This window comes from Trachemys scripta, chromosome 21 (genome assembly GCF_013100865.1).
Source record: "Trachemys scripta elegans isolate TJP31775 chromosome 21, CAS_Tse_1.0, whole genome shotgun sequence".
Lineage (NCBI taxonomy): Eukaryota > Metazoa > Chordata > Testudines > Emydidae > Trachemys > Trachemys scripta.
This window is the reverse complement of record NC_048318.1, coordinates 4,967,661-4,986,609: the sequence shown is the minus strand read 5'-3', so window position 1 is coordinate 4,986,609 and position 18,949 is coordinate 4,967,661. Positions and strand designations below refer to the sequence as shown.

At 47.1% G+C, this 18,949-nt stretch overlaps 1 protein-coding gene across 5 annotated transcripts in view; it reads left to right on the top strand.

Annotated features, from left to right (window-relative positions):
- The window catches only part of ETS1 (ETS proto-oncogene 1, transcription factor), a 122,822-nt gene extending 109,289 nt beyond the window's left edge, over positions 1-13,533 (top strand). For 3 of the 5 annotated variants that reach the window (XM_034754493.1, XM_034754496.1, XM_034754497.1), the window contains 2 exons: positions 6,399-6,517; positions 7,522-7,737. In XM_034754493.1, coding sequence (XP_034610384.1) covers positions 6,399-6,517; positions 7,522-7,737 — 335 coding nt within the window. Of the gene's footprint in view, positions 1-6,398; positions 6,518-7,521 lie in introns of all 5 variants that reach the window. The other 2 variants (XM_034754495.1, XM_034754494.1) reach the window with 1 other exon arrangement.
- Positions 13,534-18,949: the final 5,416 nt, after the last annotated feature.

Genomic DNA, 18,949 nt, shown 5'->3' with positions numbered 1-18,949 from the left:
CGTCCACCTGCATTTTCCCCTGTTGGAATGACTAGGCCCAGCAGTGCTTAACTGGCGAGACCCAATGAGATTGTAGGCCAAGGTGGTACAGCTACAAGTGGGAGGCTATAGGGGGAGAATCTGCTCAGGAGGTGACATTCTCCTCTGTGCAGCGAGACAGCTCAAATCCTGAGGGCCACAGAAGTTCCCTTCTAAGCCACCTCCTAGCAGCCCCATAGGAAGGCAGAAACAGAGGGACAACCTGGGAAAGTGACCTGGCTAGGACTCGTGCAGTGCATGCCCAGGAGCGTGTGTATAAAGAGGCTTTGCTCAGACAGGGTTCCCACTGTGGCAGCATTTCATAACCAGGCTTAAGAGGCATATTTTCCCCATGATGCTCGAGAATTCCTAATGCGTGATGCTCCCCAATGCTCTTCACTGTGAGGGAAGCGAGACAGGGCGGCCATTGTGAGTCACATTTAGCATGTGAGCCCCCTCTGACTGGCTCTATTCTTAGCACGCCCTCCCTCCCTCCCAGGGACAAAGGTCATCAGGCTGCACTCAAGGGACAGCCCCAGAATTCAGAGGCTTTGCCTTGGGGGTGGTGTGCGTGTGAGGTTGTCATCTTTCCAGGGCTCGTATGAAAATGAGTGGGTTCAGCGAACCCTCCTCCGGGCATGGCTGAAAGCTCCCGGATATGTTTGAAGCGACCCCATCACAAAAGACAGCTTGTGTTTGCACCCTCCCTATTTGCATCTGTGTCCAAGGGCTGATATCTGTCTCGGGATATTCCGCCTGAGGTCAGCAGTGCATGGGACTTGTCTGGCCTTCCCGGGAAGGGATGCATCTTAGCTGGAGGTTCTGCCTTGCCCTCGGCCAGTGTCTCATCTGGGCCACAGCTCCACCAACTTAAACCAGCTGAGAATCTGAAACCACGGGTGGGGAGGACTGTAGGACTGGCAGAAGCAGAGGGATGCTGGGGAGCTCCTCTACTTTCAGAGACTGCTTGTGTCACTGGGAAGGAAGTCTTTTCCAGTCAGGATTGAAGTTACTTCATTTTCTAATGATTCTTCTTAATAGTCCACTGGCAATTGGCTTTTAGAAACATCAATTGCCAGCTCCTCTCTTGGTGTAAATCATTGGAGCTGTGTCAATTTACCCCAGATCTGGGCCCCAATGCCTTGGTTGGTAACTGCCCTCCTGCTCGGCTAGATGGATCGAGGATGTGGAAGAAGGATGAAGGCTGGAACAGAAGATGTGGGAGATGGGCAGCTACAGGGATAAGGTGCTGAGTGCTTGGAGAGATGAAGGTGCTGATCGCAGAGAACAAACGTGTTCCTTAGCTACCTGCGCCACCCAGCACTTTGAAAATGTAACGCCCGTGTCAGTGCTGCGTCTTATTGGGTAGGATTTTAAAAAATGCCTTGGGGAGTTAGGTACCCAGCTCCTGGGCTTCTAACTCCCTTGAGCACTTGAAAAATCTCACCCATTACTAATGCCTGTTCCATGACTAGATGAGAGCCTCATTCTCCAATGTGCTCATCCCAGATCCTATCCTCACTATAACTCACATACAGCCCAATTTTCGCCATACGTCCTCAGTGCTCACAGCCCTCTGCCTTAACAATTGAATCTTCTCTAGGAAAGAGATGCAAATACTAAGAGAGGTGGTGCCCGATAAGGCAGTCCCCCGGAGCTGTGCTCTGTCGCACAGGCTCAGACATGCAGCGTATGTTAGTTCCTGCTGCCTCTTGCATCTGTTGACTCTGACATTTCAAACAAGGTGTCGCCCCAGCAGCAGCAGGGCTGTGATGCTTCTGTACGGCTCGGTGCATGCATGCGTGTGTGCATGAGCTGAAGTCTGCTTGCTAGCCGTGCAGTAAACACGTTTGTTTTCAGACTACTGATCCTCCAATGAGCAGCTAGGAATAGACCCCGTGGAGCCGGACTCCTAGTCCTTGGCACTAGCCATTGGACAGCATTCCCTCCTGCAAAGAAAAAACATCCTGCAGGATGCCGTGCCATGTGATTCCACACCGCTTACAGTGATAAATTGCTGGGCTTCCCTGCACCTTTGCATGCCAGCTGGCAGCAGAGTGCGAGGAGAACATGCTAACTGCACTGGGCTCCTTGGCCTAAGGTTAGAGAAATTTCTCTCTGGAAGCTTGGAAAACCTCGAAAGTGCTCGTTAAAGCTGGTGTGACCTGGTGATGTGCCAGGCCAGGGCAATCACTTGTCTCAATGAATGTTTAATTACAGCCCCTCCCATTAGTTGGAACATGCATCAAAGGTTAAGGGAAATCAACAGGATAGGGAGATACTGGTCTTCTTTTTACTCTGCATCCCAGTGTCAGCCTGCCCAGACATTAGTTAGAGCAGCTAAGGGGCTGCTCTAACTTACTTTACGGGAGCATTGGTGTAAAGGCATCTGCTCTGGCCTGCTCTTGCCTTGCCTCTTTCACACCCAGCATCTCCCCTTTGCCAGTGACAGTGGCAGGCCCAGAAGCTGGTTCAGTTGGTATATTTGACATTGGGACATCCCCCTCCACAAGGGGAATTCTCTGTTGTCTATTTAGGGCTAGAATCTGTTCACTTTTGCTGCCATACTATGGCTGGGTAAATTCATCTTCTACCTATGCACCCCGCCGAGCTGTAATTCAGAATGTTAGCAAGGAGCGTGAGCGGCAAAGCTGAGATCTCCCAAATTTGGGGGCATCTGGATCAACCCATTATAATACAGGCAACTGCAAAGTCCCTGTCTGAGCTGCCCCAGTGTAGCGATTTGGGAAGTGTGGTTGCAGCTCAATCCCTACCAAATATAGACAGTGTGTAACAAAATCCTCTGAGCCGATATTTGGCAAAGCCACACCGTGGACAGTTTGCTCACATATTTCCCTGCAGAATGTAAGTCTCTCTCTTGTTCATATCTGGGGTAAAATAGATACTATGAACCCGATTTGGTTTGCATATCAATGCACTGATAGCCAAGAGTCTCAGAAAAAACAACGAGGAGTCCTTGTGGCACCTTAGAGACTGACACATTTATTCGGGCATAAGCTTTCGTGGGCAGCCCACTTCATCAGATGCATGGAGTGAAAAAGACAGGAGCAGGTATTAGCTAGCGGATAGTCAGGACTCTATCAGGGGACATCTACGCTGCAAACAAACTAACAAAAAATCCCCACAGCAGCAGCTCTCTGAGCCCAGGCTTGGGTTCACAAGGTTCACGCTAAGGTGCTCAGAATAGCAGTGTAGACGTTCCTATTCAGGTTGGAGCTTGAGTTCTGTCAATTGCTATGTGGGGTGGGTCTCAGCTCCTGAGCTTCAGACAGAGGTGCCGGAGCGTGAGTCAGAGTCTGTAGACCTGGGCTCTGAGACTGGCTGCATGGTAGTTTTTTGCAGCGTACCTACCCTGTGTTCCTATGGCCCCATGTGGTCTCACACCTTAGTAAATCAGGAGTAGCTCCACTGAAGTCACTGGGGTTTCACCAAGATGGGACTGCAGTGAGATCAGCACTCTAGAGCCAGAAAAGAGACACTAGGTCCCATTTAGTCTGTCCCTTCACCAGGCAGGAGGGTTCCCTCTCTACTAGCGGTTTGTCTAGTTCCCAATAGTTTTAAATGTCCCCATCACTGGCAATTTTTAAATCAAAATTTGGATGTTCCTTCTAAAAGATCTGCATTTGTTCCAGCAGGAATTCTTTGGGGGCAGTTCTCTGGCCTGTGTTATACAGGAGGTCAGACTAGATGATCACAATGGTCCCTTCTGGCCTTGGAATCTCTGACTCCAAAAGCAATAGGACATCATCCATCACATCCCTTGGCAGATTGTTCCGCATCCTCTGATTCCCACCAGCAGGAATTTTATCCTGACGTGCAGTGTGATTTGTCATCAAGTCACTTCATCCCAATGTTCCATTAGCCACCCCTACTGCCAGCTCAGGCTTATACCCATTGCCATTATCAGTCTGTTCTCCTTTCCCTCACATCAGCTGTTGCCTAACCCAGCTTTATATATTTAATTCTTTTCTTGTAAGTCATTCCCTGGATCATTTTCGTTTGCCCTTTTCTGAACTCCTCTTAGATGTGTCACTATCTTGCTGGAAGTACGTTGCCCAAAGCTGAACACCGTGTTCTAGGTGTGGCCCCACATGAAAGGTGCTAATCAGACAGGTTTTGGCTTGAGGGCATCCATTTTGGCTTTGGCTGGGACATGAGTGAAAAGAAGAGATCAGTATTTAGGAGTCAATCAGCATATGACTGATCGAGTGAAAGCCTTACTGGAAAGAGTGTAAAGTCACAATCTCTCAGGGCAATGTGCTATGTACCTTGCGTAAGCCTGCTTAAGCACGTAGGCAGGAGCGGCGCCAGGGTTTTTGGCACCCTAGGCGGGGGTCCTTCGTCATTGGCAATTCTGCGGCGGTGGGGGTGTCCTTCCGCGCTCCAGGTCTTCGGGGCACTTCGGTGGCGGGTCCTGGAGCGAGTGAAAGACCCGCCGCAGAATTGCCGCCGAAGACTTGGAGCGCGGAAGGACCCCCCCCCGCCGCCGAGGGCGGCAAAATGCCGCCCCCCCAAATCCTGGCACCCTACGCCTAAATTGAAGTGCCATCCCTGCACGTAGGAATCAGATGCCCTGAGGCATGGTAAGATACAATGGAGATAGACAGGGAGTACAGTGCCTTTACATTAATTGTCCAGCCTCAGCCAAGTACAGCTGAGGCCCCCTAGAGAAAATCCGTTCTGGGGGCAAGGAGAATTTGGCATCCCTGGGCATCTGATTGCTGTAGAGAAACAACTTGTTTGTTTTCAGCTGATCAGATGAAGGGTGTTCTCCTCCCAGAATCGTTATTCCTGACACAGACGGAAAAAGTTAGTCAGCAAGAGACGGTTCGGATTTAAAACCACCAACTTGCACACTGCAGACAAGTGGACACCACACAGTGCCAGCTGGGACTAAAAGCACAGGAAAGTTCACAAGATGATCACTGGGAGGGTTTTGACAGCAGATGCATGCGTGCATTGCCGTTTCTTGACAAATAGCCGATGGCCGAAATTAGCACCCATATGGTACTTGCAATGGAGCTGCAAAACAAATAGCTTTTTATGACTCAAATGTATATAACAAGGGAGGCTTCACCCACAGACCCTTCACCTCCGTATCCATGATGATACATCATGAGAACAATCACCCGGGGAACTTGCTTCTGGCCAGCTAGGAGTTGGTTGGACATTGCAAGCTCTCCTCTTCTGCTGACTCCAAGCTGCACAGTGTGCAAAGGGATTCAGGCCCAGCTGATTTCAGGATGTCATGGCCAGGAGGGATTCTATTTGCAATGTTCTAGGACGCTGCTGGAAAATATACAAGCACCTTTAGTACAGAAGACCCTCGTGTCAGCCTGCACACTCCAATCTCGCAGAGGCTCTAGTTCTAAGTCTTGGAATTATTCAAGAGGCTAACCTGTGAGACCACCTTCTGCCTACCCTCCATTCTGTTATGTTATTACAGCGCTCATCAGAAATGCCTTCCTGCTTCCCAGGTGCCCACCTGCCCAGCCAACCCTATTCCTTGCAGCAATAGCTGTACCAGCTGCACTGAGTTGCCTCTTGTTCTCTGCGAGTTTATGTAGGTGGTTCCTGCAGCAACATGTCCTGGAGAGAGGCCAAATAATTTTCATACCTATGTCCCCTTTATCACATCTCAGTGCACAGCCATGAAGCAGAATGCGAAGGTCAGAAGGCGGCGTGTGATAGTGTAGGAGTTCGAGCAGTGGCTGGGAGCTTTTTGGCATGTAAGCGAAGACAGCTCTTCGGTGGCAGAAAAATGATTCCTCCCTATTTAATGCCAAGAAATAATCCTCTTTACGTAACTTAGACTGAGGTGAAACATTCCAGTGGTTGAACATTCCACTCGGACTGCAGTAGGAAACAGCTTTACCTGTACAAGTTAACTCTCAAACTGCCAGTTCAGCTCAGATCTTCACTTGGACTGCTACTGTAGGCCCCTGAGATGTCAGTTTTTGTATACAGTGAACACCACCTATTAATATTAATAATAACTGATATTAAGGTTGCACTCAAAGATCCCATCCCGGATCACGCTCCCAGTGTGCTAAGCACAATGTATAAACACAGAGGAAATCATAGGCCTCGCCTCAAGGAATCCGAAGTCTAAGAAGGCCTCAAGTGCATCCACGGAGTTTAGAAAGGGAGTTGAAGGCATCCGAGTCAGGGGTGGAGCATATAACTGAACCAGAGTCATAGGTCCCAGTGCTCTCTGTCCTAACAAACAGCCAACACATTTTGTATCCATCTGCTTGCGTGCCTCTTCCCATGGAGGAGGATGGATGGAAAGAAATCGGCATCGGTTTCATTCCTGGCTCACCTGGTTTTAACAACTTGTGGCTTCTTTGCATTCCTAGGCAGTGGACCCATCCAGCTGTGGCAGTTCCTGCTGGAGCTGCTCACCGACAAGTCCTGCCAATCCTTCATCAGCTGGACAGGCGATGGCTGGGAATTCAAGCTCTCGGACCCAGACGAGGTATGGCCCATTATAACTGATCAGAGACCATTGAAAATGCTTAGGAGAATAACCTAAGTCCTCTCTCTTCATGGCTGAGATGCTACAAGTCCTGTCAGTATGATCCTGTGTGTGTGTGTGTGTGTGTGTGTGTAGGGGGGGGGGGGGTGGAACAAGGTAGTAGGGTGTCACTCCCTCAATGGTTTAGAGTGCCCATGAAAGTCTGATTATTAATGAGCAATTATGAATTGTATTGCAGTGGCATCTAGAAGCGAGGTGAAATATTTCATACCAAAGTTGGGGTTTTTTGGTGAAAAATGAAAATTCAGCAACAACAAAAGGCATCGCCACTTTGTGTCATTTTTGCCCAATCGTTTCTGTCAGGAGGAAAGATAATTCTGAGACGAATAAAGCGTTTCCATTTTTCAGTTCAAAATTTCCTTTAATTGTATTTAAAAAAACAGTCAAAAATGGTTGAAATGGTTGAAATTGAAACAAAATATTGCAACGTTGTAAAAGAAAAAAAAAGTTTAGTTGGAGCCAAAACATTTTTTCTTGATTTGCCAAAAATGTTGAAAAAAATTGTTTTCAGTTTTACCCGACACTATTTCCCCTTGATGTTATTTGCACAGCTCTAGAGGCCACCAGCCGTGGACCAGGCCCCAAGCATGCTAGGTGCTGTACGCACAAAAAGACAGTCACTGCCCCAAAGAGCTTAAAATTATCCCCTTCCCCATCTCCTGTCTTCATCTGATTCCACTTTATGATCCCCCAGCAGAGTCCCTGGGTGCTGTTTCACCAGCCCAGGAGGGATTGATCTGCTGGCCCTCTGCAAATCCTGACACTCAACTCCTCCCGGAGTCCATTTTTCATGATGAGAGGGAGAAAAAGCTTATCACCATTAGCTCTCCCAGCGGCAGGACTCCCAGCCCTTTATCACCCAGCCAAGCCAGGAGGAAGAGACTTATTTTTAATATCTACACTTAATCTATGAGCCCTTCTTCACCTTTGTTCTCCTCTTCCAGGTTGCCAGGCGATGGGGCAAGAGGAAAAACAAGCCCAAGATGAACTACGAGAAGCTGAGCCGTGGGCTTCGCTACTACTATGACAAGAACATCATCCACAAGACGGCCGGCAAGCGCTACGTGTACCGTTTCGTCTGCGACCTGCAGAGCCTTCTGGGCTACACGCCCGAGGAACTCCATGCCATGCTGGACGTCAAACCCGATGCCGATGAGTGAATCGGACCAGCCAGACTGTGTGGAAGGTTGTGTCGTGTCGGTCTGGAGATTCAACAAGACCTTAAAAAAAAATTTTTTTTTTGCAGTTAAATATCTATCTATATTTTTTCAAGAGCAACTCAAATTTGACATTTTTGATGGGGAGAGGAGGGTGGGCAAAGTCAAGCTTTTGGCTGAATCTGACAATGTTTGGTTGGGAGAAGAAAGATGGAACTTTTTATCTGAAAGTTCTCTGAGAGGTTTTTGAGGGTGAATTTCTTAGTTTTAAGGAAGCCAGAAAAATATAGCTCACTTAAAAAAAAATTAAAATAAACCCTTCCCATCTCATACCATCTGGAAACATTATTAATGAAAAGATCCCCTTGATTACTGTGTTACCAGCGCAACAAACTGACAATTCAGGAAGTGACAAGACTCCTAAGGATTATGCGATTGGTTCTTTTATTGATGGGAGGGGCAAAGGGAAGGTGGAACTTCCTGTTTTGTGGGAGGGGATGACATAGGAAAAAACAAGAACAGTTCTTGTTCCTTTGCTTTTCTGTCGGTTATTTTTCTGTTACACAAAAGACAGATTTTTTTTTTAGGAGGGACCAAGATTTTTTTAATTATTATTTGTTAAAATTTTATTTTATTAAATTTTGTGCCAGTATTTTTTTTTAAATAGTCTTAAGCTCCAAGATGGTCTCAGTCTTGCAATATTGTGTGTGTATGTATGTTTCTGTTATGCCAGCAGAGAGTTTTATCACAGTGAAGAAAAAATAATTGTTTATGTAGACCCCACTGGAGAAGTGTAGCGCTCTGACTTATGATCTCTGAATCTTATGTGAAGGAAAATGAGTGCCAAATCAGCCACCAAAAATGCTGGGAGGATGCTTTGCATTTGCATTGAGTCCCATGCACTTTGCTCTATTGTTTATTGCTAAAGCTGGATGAAATGTCTCAAAAGGAAATTTTGTTGTTGTTGTTGTTGTTAAAAAACATCTTTTTGGGACAGCCATATTTTCAAAACCATGGTTTTTGTTTTAAATTTCTGATGTATCGAAAATGTTGCTGACTTTTTCATATATCATTTTCAAAATCAGAAAGTGTTTTGTTTTTTTTTAAAGGAATGTTTTTAACGCTTTGAAGTAACTGCTAATTTGTTTTGTTTAATATCCCACCCAGTGACTAAGCTGAGCAAAGAAGTTCAGATTTGACATTTTCCTATTTTGAACGCAGTCAGTGCTGAAGGGAAAATGGAAAAATGTGTTAGGGAAAAAAAACCATGAAAAGTTTTGAACGATGAAAAGTGAGACAAGGATGATTTGGAAACTTTTGACGGTTTTTCCCTCCACTTTTGACCAGTGCTGCCTGCAGTGCTGTACGGTCAGCCATTCTAGGCACATCCAAAATGGAAACTCAGACTCAAATGGGAGCAATCCCTCAAGATGCCGAGCACGCAAGCCCAGTCCAGTGAAACTTGCATGCACATGCTTAAACTCACGAATAGCCCCATTGAAGTGAGTGGACTATTTGTGTGTTTGATGTTAAGCATGTGCTTAACTGCTTTGCTGGATCAGGCTTTGAGCCCGGAGTGTGTGGATACAGCTTAGATACGGAGGATATATTTACACAACAAACTCCTCCCTGCAGCAGCAATTCTCAGAGCCGACTGGGGCTCACACCGCGGGGTTAAAAATATCAGTGTGGATCTTCGGGCTCGGGCTGAAGCCTGGGCTCCATGACCCTCCCGTCTTGCCAAATTTCAGATCCCAGGCTCCAGCCCGAGCCTGAACGTCTACACTGTTGTTTTTAGCCCCACAGCGTGAACCCCAGGAGCCTGAATCAGCTGGCCTGGGCTCTGAGACTCGCTGCCATGGGTCTTTTTTTTTGCTGCATAGACATCCCTTAGGGCCTGATCCTCCTCTCCCTTGCCCTTTGTAACTCCATTGACTTCAGAGGAGTCACTCCTGATGTACTCCTGGTGTACATCAGGAGGGGGATTGATCCCACTGAAGCTAGTGGCCAACTCCTCATTAGCTTTAATTCTGGATCAGTCCCAAAGTGAAGGGGGGAGAATCAGGCCCTGAGTTTTAAATGTTTAGACCAGATTCTGAAACCAGATCCACACGGGTAAATCCCTGCCAGTCTGACTGTAGGATTTGGGCTTTCGACTTAAAATATCTTTTTTGTTTTTGTTTTTTGGTAAAGACAGTATTAAATATTTGAACTGGATATATTTTCTTTAACGGCTGAACTAATTTCCGAAGCTCTGTGGTGAATCAATACAGAGAGTGGGAGGGTGGAGAGACTTTGTAGATCAATGCAGGGGAAACAGAACAATGGGAGATCATGTATCAGGTCTGCAGAACTGGGCTCTGAATAAAAGTTGCTAAAAACACTCTTGTATTTAGTCTGAACATCCAGTTTGCTTCCTGTTTTCCCATCTCTGTGAAGTCAGAGCGCTGGGGTATAGGAGGGCAGGGTCAAACAGGAAGCCATGGGATGCTGTCAGTTGAGTTCTATGGAAAGATGATGCCCTGACACAAAGATGCTGAGCTCCCATTGGATTCTACAAGAATGGCATGTGCTCAGGCCCTGTGAATATCAGGACGTTCGTTTTTAAGCAAGCTTTATTTGATTGAAATTCAGTCAGGCCCGGCGTGTCAGAGAGCTTAGCCTAGCTTAGCAGGCTGGTAGGTATAAAGCTGAACACATGGAAAAATGTAGCAAGCTGATTAGGGGGGGCGTTTAAACCAAGAATGTTGAAGGCAGATGGTGGCTATGGGGCCAGGGAAGTCCAGGTGTCAGAGTACATGTCTAGGGCTAAGACCTGATCCCGCCCGACATACAAAGAGGACTGGTGCAGATGAAGGAAAGCGTGATGGAAGGAAGGCGAAAGGAGCATGCACTGAATGAAGAAAGGACAGTCTGCCTTCTGAAAGAGCAGTTCTCATCTAGCATCCGGAGCATTCAGTGCCTTTAACCCTCAGCAAAGGGGGACTGGCAGCTGTGGCAGGTGAGAGATTGCAGAAGTGAGAAAGGAGGGCTGATGCAAAAGGGGATTGGAGTTCAGCTCAAGCTGGAGGAAGCAAAGGAAGATGCTGATGTTGTGCTGCTGTAGGCCAGGTGCTCCTCCTCCCTGCTAGAAACTAGATGCAAAGAGAGAATATGTGAAGTCAAACGCCCGTCCAGAAGGTGACTGATTCATAGCTGTGTACGGCGGGCTGCGCTGTAGTGGGAAGGCTGAGTGAGGCTGCTCCCTGCACTTTGAGTAGGCTGAAGGCATCTTGATGGAGCTTTTGAGTGATAAAGGTGGTAGTAGCTGAGTGCAGAGGGTTAGTTTGGGCTTCTGAGAAGATATATAAGGAGGAAGATTTCAGGCTCTGTTTTCCAGGGAGGCAGAGAACCACTTGATCCAGAGGTGATTCCAGCGAAATACACTTGTCCCAAATAAAACCAGCATAGTAGCCTGTGACTCTTTAAATTCTCAACTGGTAACACAATTCTCCTAGGCTTTTAGGGTCTTATAAGTTCCATAGAACCACAGAAAGTGCCCTTAGGTTAATATGTTACAGTGTCCGTTCTGGGCAGTTTGTAGCCAGACCTTAAATCATCACCTTTAATTTACAGGATTACTCTTGTAAAGGGTGTTAGTGACCGGGGCAGATGTCCCACCACTCTTTCTGCTGTCTAACCCACCCAGCAAGGGTCTGTCCCCTGGGGTTGGTCACAGTGCAGGGTCCCCCAGTTCAGTTCAAGCAGAAAGTCAGTCAGTAATCATAGAATATCAGGGTTGGAAGGGACCTCAGGAGGTCATCTAGTCCAACCCCCTGCTCAAAGCAGGACCAATCCCCAACTTTTTTTTTTTGCCCCCGATCCCTAAGTGGCCCCCTCAAGGATTGAACTCACAACCCTAGCAGGCCAATGCTCAAACCACTGAGCTATCCCTACCCCCCTACTTTACTATGAATGGTTGGGACTTGGGTTTGTGTGCTGACCCCCAATATTTCTGCCAGACCTGATCAAGTCATTCATTCCACGAGGGTTAATTGTGGGCAGATTTTCTGTATTAAGCTGTTTCTACCCAAGACAATCTGTTTCCATAACGTACAGGGATATGTTCTCAAACTGATCTAGAAGGGCTACAAAATGAATGGCGCCATCTTTGCCAACATGTTCCTACCAATGCTTTGCCAAGTTTACTCACCACCCTTTGCCATCCAGATTGCAATCTGCATGTAAATGCCACAAGCGTCAGACAGAATAGCTTTGGTGACATGTACTGACTTGACCCACAATTTGCTTCCCCTCCCTCCCCCCTTCTAGGCTAGAGACTGTCACAGAAAGCACAGTGTGCTGTTTATACACTGGAAAATTGCAGATTTTTTTTTAAATGCATGTTGACTATTGAACAGAGATGTGTGACCCAGATGAGATAAAGTTAAGGCCAAATATGTACCTGCACCTAAACCTCCAACTGCATCTTTTATGAGGTGTGAAAAAGTTTGGTTAACCTACATACACGCAATATCTATAGAATGTGTGTGAAAGAGAGCGTGCACTGGGGTTGCAATTCACCTCTGTGCAAAGATCCAGCACGAGTCTTATTTTGATGGGTTAACTGGTGTCTAGTGCTGGCCCCTCTGGACTGGGGTGAATTGCACCCTGGGCAAATATTTAAACCAGATTTAATTCAATGAATTTCTCTTTTGTTCTGGAATTTCTCAAATCTGTTAATTGATTCCAAATATTTTTATGTCTAATTCTTGATCTTGTAGTTCACTGCAAGTACTTAGCCAACATATTGTGCTTCAGCACCCAAGTCACATGATATGGGCCCATTTTTCCAACTGGATGAGGCTAATTCTATGCATGTCATTCTTACATGCCTAGAAATGTAGGGCTGGAAGGGACCTCTAGAGATCATTTAGTCCATCCCCTCCATGCTGAGGCAGGATTCTTTGTATCGTTGAATACTTGTGGTCAGGAATTCAAAGTTTGCTTGTTGGGAATATTCTGCGACATTGGTTTAAAAGTGGCTTTCTTCCAGTGAAATTATGCCCTGGAAAGAAAAGGGACCTCAGTCAAAGGGAATTCATTTAAAAAATTTGAACAGATATTTACAGACATTTTTTCATTACAGCATTTGCCCATCTCTCGCTGTGTATGTGTAGATGATTATAATACACAAAAGATGATACACAGTCACCTATACATTTGTGTGTATTAGAATCACATACACACATGTGTACGTGTGTGCATCAGTTTTTTACACTCGATTACACTTCCCGGTTCTGCCCAGAAGAGTATTATCATTCTGTGAGAGTCCACTCTTGAGGTATATCTGAACAGGACATGAACCAAGTTATACATAGTTTTGAGAAAAGAAGACTGAGGGGGGACCTGATAGTCTTCAAATATACTAAGGGCTTTTATAAAGAAGATGGTGATCAATTGTTCTCCATGTCCAGTGAAGGAAGGACAAGAAGTAATGGGTTTAATCTGAAGCAAGGGAGGTTTAGGTTAGATATTAGAAGTATCTTTCTAATTGTAAGGATAGATAAGCTCTGGACCAGGCTTCCAGGGGAGGTTGTGGAATCCCCATCACTGGAGATTTTCAAGAACAGGTTAAACACACACCTGCCAGGGATGGTCTAGGTTTATTTAGTCCTGCCTCAGCACAGGATGTTGGCCTAGATGCCCTCTTGAGGTCTCTTCCAGATGTACATTTCTAAGATGATTCATCATTGGCCTGAAATGTAACCTTCTCTCAGGAGATTTCCAGCTGAATGTCAAGATTATAAAAAAAAAAAAGGGAATGGTTCCAATATGCATCTGAAATTTAGGACACATCCAAATCCCTGCACTTTTTGAGCATCGCTGTTTGGGAGGTGACCTTGATGGGGTTATTAGAGCTTGTTGAGTTTCTTTTCATTCTAAACACTGCAAATGTGCTTTCCTTGGCATGCGTCTCTCTGATGGGGTCTATAGAACATCAGTCGAGCTATTGTCTACATTCCAAAGAATTTTAAATACATGATAAATATATGTATACATGTGTGTTATAATGGAATATCCCCAGGAATTAACTGCCTCAGTAAAAGAACATGTCTTTTTTTTTGTTTTGTTTTTACACATGGGATTTTTTTAAAGCTGATAAACATAGAGAAAAAAAGAGATTGTTATATTGTGCTGTTCAACTATTTTCCAACTTGTATTTTCATATAATTTATATTTTTTAAAAGTGAAAAAAATTTAAAAGCAAGATTAAAAAAAAAAGAGGAAAAAGCAGGTGCTTTTTTTTAAAAAAATACCAGAACTGAGGTAGCTTAGAGATGTAGCGGTGTGTGTGTGTGTCTGTGTGTGTGTGTTTAAAAAAAAAAAAAAAATCTCCCCTCTGAAATGGATTCTTAAGGGAGGGATTGGTTTTGTTTTAATTGCTGATGCTGGCACATCATTTTGATGGAGAATTTTTTATATACTGTAGCCTTATTTCATATTGTATTTTAAACCATGTGAAATAAAAAAAAATCATAAAGGTTTGGTGTCAGCATGATTATTTCTCCCCTGTCCTGCTGAAGAGAGTTAGATTGTGTCTTTCGTGGTATTGCCAGTGTTCAAAAAACATGATTCAGACACCAAAAAAACCTGAGATTGTCATAAAAATAAGGAGATTGTACAAGCAATAAATGAGGGGTTCTTTTTATTTCCTTCTGGTTTCTGAGTCTTTGGCAGTCACATTTTTGAGTTGCAAGGGCATGAAACTTATTTTTCTTTCATTAAATGAAAGCTGAAATTTTCATGTAATCACAGGATTCCAGGAGCTGTGGCTTTAAGAAAAGCATCAAATTCTATGTCACACAATACTGATGTTAGGCTGAGTCCTCAGTAAACAGGTGGCCTGTAAGGTGCACAACTGCTAGAATAGTCCTAAGAGATGTTGTGACTTAGAGACCCCTCAAAGGCACAACAATTTCCCAGCTACCTCCTTTGAGCTAGGGCGTTTCTGTGTAATAAGTTGTTGCCGGGTGTGAGCTGTTCAAAATGCAGAATTTCCATCCTGTGGGATGTTCTAAGAGTTGGAAATTTCCTTTCATCCCAAATCAGAACAAAAACTCGACATCTTCTGTAAAATTAAAACTCCCATTTTGACAATACCCCCATATCACTCCTCAATCTTGCCATCAATGTCCTACACAACTCTGCCTCCAACTTCCATCTCAGACCTGGCCTCTCATGGCCTACCCATTTACCCACCCACTCGCCTCTTCCCCATGACATCCTCTACACATGGAACAGCCACATCCCAGTTCCTGTTCTACAGGGAGGAAAGGTGTATGTTCAGTCTGTTCCCACAAATCATTTTGATACCATGGAATCAGCATTGTCCAAAGGAAAACCGTTCTCTTGGTAAATTTTCAAGCAGCTCTACCTACCTGGGCTAGCGTGACAGCAAATTGCAACATGTGGCCAAATCATTGTGGGACTGGAGGCGAAGTTTTGTCCCTGCCCGTCTGCTGCAGGGAGTAACTGCAAGATGTGCCACTTTTCCTCCCTTGAGCTCCAATTGGTTTACAGACATGAAACAGGCACTTGGACCCACACACTCTGACCCAAGATTAGCTAACCAATGCAGGGGGGGGATGGGGAATCCAACTGCTCCTCAGAGCCCTGTGGGAGCGTGTCGAGGTCATATTCCAACCCTACCGTGCAAGGATGGGTGAAATTCACCCCAGCGTAGAGGAGTCAGCACTCGACATATGCACCGCTTAACATCTTGCTTGAAGGCCTGGTGGTGAGCCTTCACCCAGAAGGGAATTTCACCCTTAACTAGGCTCATCGATAGATAAATGCACAGCTCTAGCTACAGGGAAGTGATATTGTCAATGTCACTTCCTAAATTGAAAAAAGAAAATCTTTTTGGATAGCAGTAAAAGAGACCCCCTAGCAGGGACGTCTATTAAAGTGGGGACATGATGGACGTTCATTTGCTTGAGTTAATGAAAATTGGATTAGACAAAGCACTTGAGATTACACTATTCATATTTGTTTAGTGCCCGTAATGTAGTGGAAAAAGGGAAGATGGATATAGAGCAGAGGTGGGCAAACTTTTTCACTAGGAGGGTGGTGAAGCAGTGGAATGGGTTACCTAGGGAGGTGGTGGAATCTCCATCCTTAGAGGTTTTTAAGGCCCAGCTTGACAAAGCCCTGGCTGGGATGATTTAGTTGGGAATTGGTCCTGCTTTGAGCAGGGGGGTGGACTAGATGACCTCCTGAGGTCCCTTCCAACCTTGATATTCTAAACTACAGCCTGGCCCTTGAGCTCCTGGCTGGGCAGGCTAGCCCCCAGCCCCTCCCCTGCTGTCCTCCCTCCCGCACAGCCTCAGCTTGCCATGCCGCCAGCGCTCTGGGCGGCAGGGCTGCGAGCTCCTGCCAGGCAGCACAGTGGCATGGCTGGCTCTGGCTGGGTGGTGCAGCTGCTAGTCTTGATGTTCTGAGCGGCATGGTAAGGGGGTGGGGAGCGGGGGTGTTGGATAAGGGGCAGAGAGTCCCAGGGGGCAGTCAGGGGACGGGGGTGTGGATAGGGGTTGGGGCAGTCAGGGGACAGGGATCAGGCAGGGTTGGATGTTATGGGTGGGGGGTCCTGAGAGGGGACAGTCAGGGGACAAGGAGTGGGGGGTTGGATGGGTAGGGGGTTTGGAGGGGGGCAGTCAGGGGGCAGGAAGTGGGAGAGGTCAGATAAGGGGCGGGGGCCAGGCTGTTTGGGGAGGCACAGCCTTCCCTACCCAGCCCTCCATACAGTTTTGGAACCCCAGAGTGGCCCTCAGGCCAAAAAGTTTTCCCACCCCTGATATAGAGTGGGAAATGCCAAAGAGGAAATAACTTGAGCTCACAGCTTGTAGGCACCATGGAAGCAACAAATTAGGCTGACCCGACAGCAAATATGAAAAATCAGGACAGGGGTGGGGGATAATAGGAGCCTATATAAGAAAAAGACCCAAAAATCGGGACTGTCCCTATAAAATTGGGACATCTGGTCACCCTACAACAAATGCATAGGCGAATATGAACTATGACAGATTGGTGGCCATCTATCTATCCAGGTACTAAGACAGTTGTCATGAGATATATTTTGGGGGCAGAGTTGAGCAGGGTATTGAAGACAAGTTGAGAAGTGAGCGGGGGACTAGGGTGGCGTAGCAGAGGGATGGGACTGGAGGTGACCCAACAGGTTGTTTCCGCAAGTTCCTGATGCTAATGGTTACTGACACCCTCATGTTCTGACAGCTGGACTGGTTTAAATAACACCCAAATCTGGAGGATGATGCTGGCCTAACCGATTGAAACATTTTAGCACACACTGAGGCTGCTGTCTTTGAAAGCATGTCTCTCCCCAGTGTGGGAACGCAAAGCTTGCTTGACATAATGCTAGGTAGTGAGGTCATGTGGTTAGTGAAAAGGTCTGGCAGCCAGGAGCAAACCTGGGTTGTAATCCCAGCTGAGCCACCAACATGCTGTGTGACCTTAGCTACATCTTTTGATCTCTTTGTGCCTCCTTTCATCCCAGCTGGAAAGTTGGGGAAGGCAACGAAACCTCATGCAGCAGCGAAGCGGAGCTGCCCCGGATAAATAAATGGACAGGGTTGCTCTGTTCTCAGCTGTTTCTTTAAGACTTTCTCATAGGGTTACTGCCCACCTCTCTGGGGGCCTCACTGCAAATCACGCTGAGGGAATAACTGAAAATCAGTTCGGTGGCCTCATTCCAGACCATGCGAGACATTTGTACACATCACAAAAGACCACCATCCCCCTCAAGCTAAAACCAGGACTGAGCTGGGTGGGGGAAGCCAGGACTGGACTAGCAGCAGTGCAGTAAGGTCAGAATTGAGGTGGACTGGCCACTTACTGTACATCTACACTGCAATTAAACACCAGGGGCTGGCCTGGATCAGCTGACTTGGGCATGAGGGGCGTGGGCTGTGGTCCGGAGCTGTACAATTGCTGTGTTGATTTTCGGGCTCTGGCTGGAGCCTGAGGTCTGGGACCCCCGACAGGGGGAGCCAGCCAGGCCTGTGCCACAGGTCTTTTATTGTAGTATACACATACCCTGAGGGTTATCAACCCCAAGATTTTTACACAGCCAACAGCTACCTTCCTTACAGCAATGCCTGTAGGAAATTAGATTTAGGGGTCTGTGGAAGGGGCTCTGAGTGTGTGTAGCTGGTGTGTGTGTGGGAGGGGGAGGATGGGGAGCTATGAGTGTGGAAGGGGCCAGAGGGGTGTGTACCTGTGATGAGGGGGCCAATGAAGCATGCATAGGTGAGTGTGAGAAAGGCCAGGGGGTTGTGGACCTATGGGGGAGGGGCTTATGAGGAGTGTACAGGGGTGATGTTAGGGTGTGCAATTTTGTATATAACCACAGGGGTTAGGCTCCATTTCCTAAGTATTTTGATGCCCTGATGGGGACAGGAGGGTGACCGAGAGGGAATGCTCTCCCCCCCCCCCCCCCCTTAGGCCTGCTCCGATCTGCATCTTCCCCGGCAAGCCCCAGAGCCAGCAGCGTGCAGGGCACAGAAGGTGCCGCCGAGAGCGAGCAAGGGAACAGTGTTTTAACGATTGCGCTCAAAATACAGTCTGGCGGCCTCAAAGGGGAACCGCCTCTGCACCTGGGGCCCTGGTGACGGCGGCCAGTTGTGTTTGGCACTGTTAGTGTAAGAGCCGCTGTGCCCCGGCCTTGGCAGAAACACAGATGCCTCATTGTTCCTGCAGCGACAATAGTACAGGAGGAAACATTCTGGGGCGTTGCGACTAAAACAACTGCAGATGAACAAATACTCCCCTGGCCGCCTCCTGCTGCTGCCTTGCTCTTCCCTTGCAAGTACCTTCAGCATTGGCACGTGGGGTCATATTGCTCACCTAGAAGGAAACGCCTCATGCAGCAAGAGCCGTGTTATTGTCCTTAGGCCCCTTTAAGCTTAACCCTACTGGGTGACCCACGGGCGCGGCACTTCGGGTATAGCCGCACTGCGCGCTCCCTGGTGGCGGTGAGTAGGGTCTGTGCAGCTGCACACCACAGTGCAAAGAACGTTGTGTCCATGCTCTGTGTGTTGCTCCACATAGCAATGGAAGGCTCTGGCCGGGTGGGGCGGGGGAGGCAGTGGGGAGCGGCTGGAGCCTTTCCCAGGAAGCTGAGCAATCGTTTAAGCTCATCTCAGACCCTTGCCTCTGG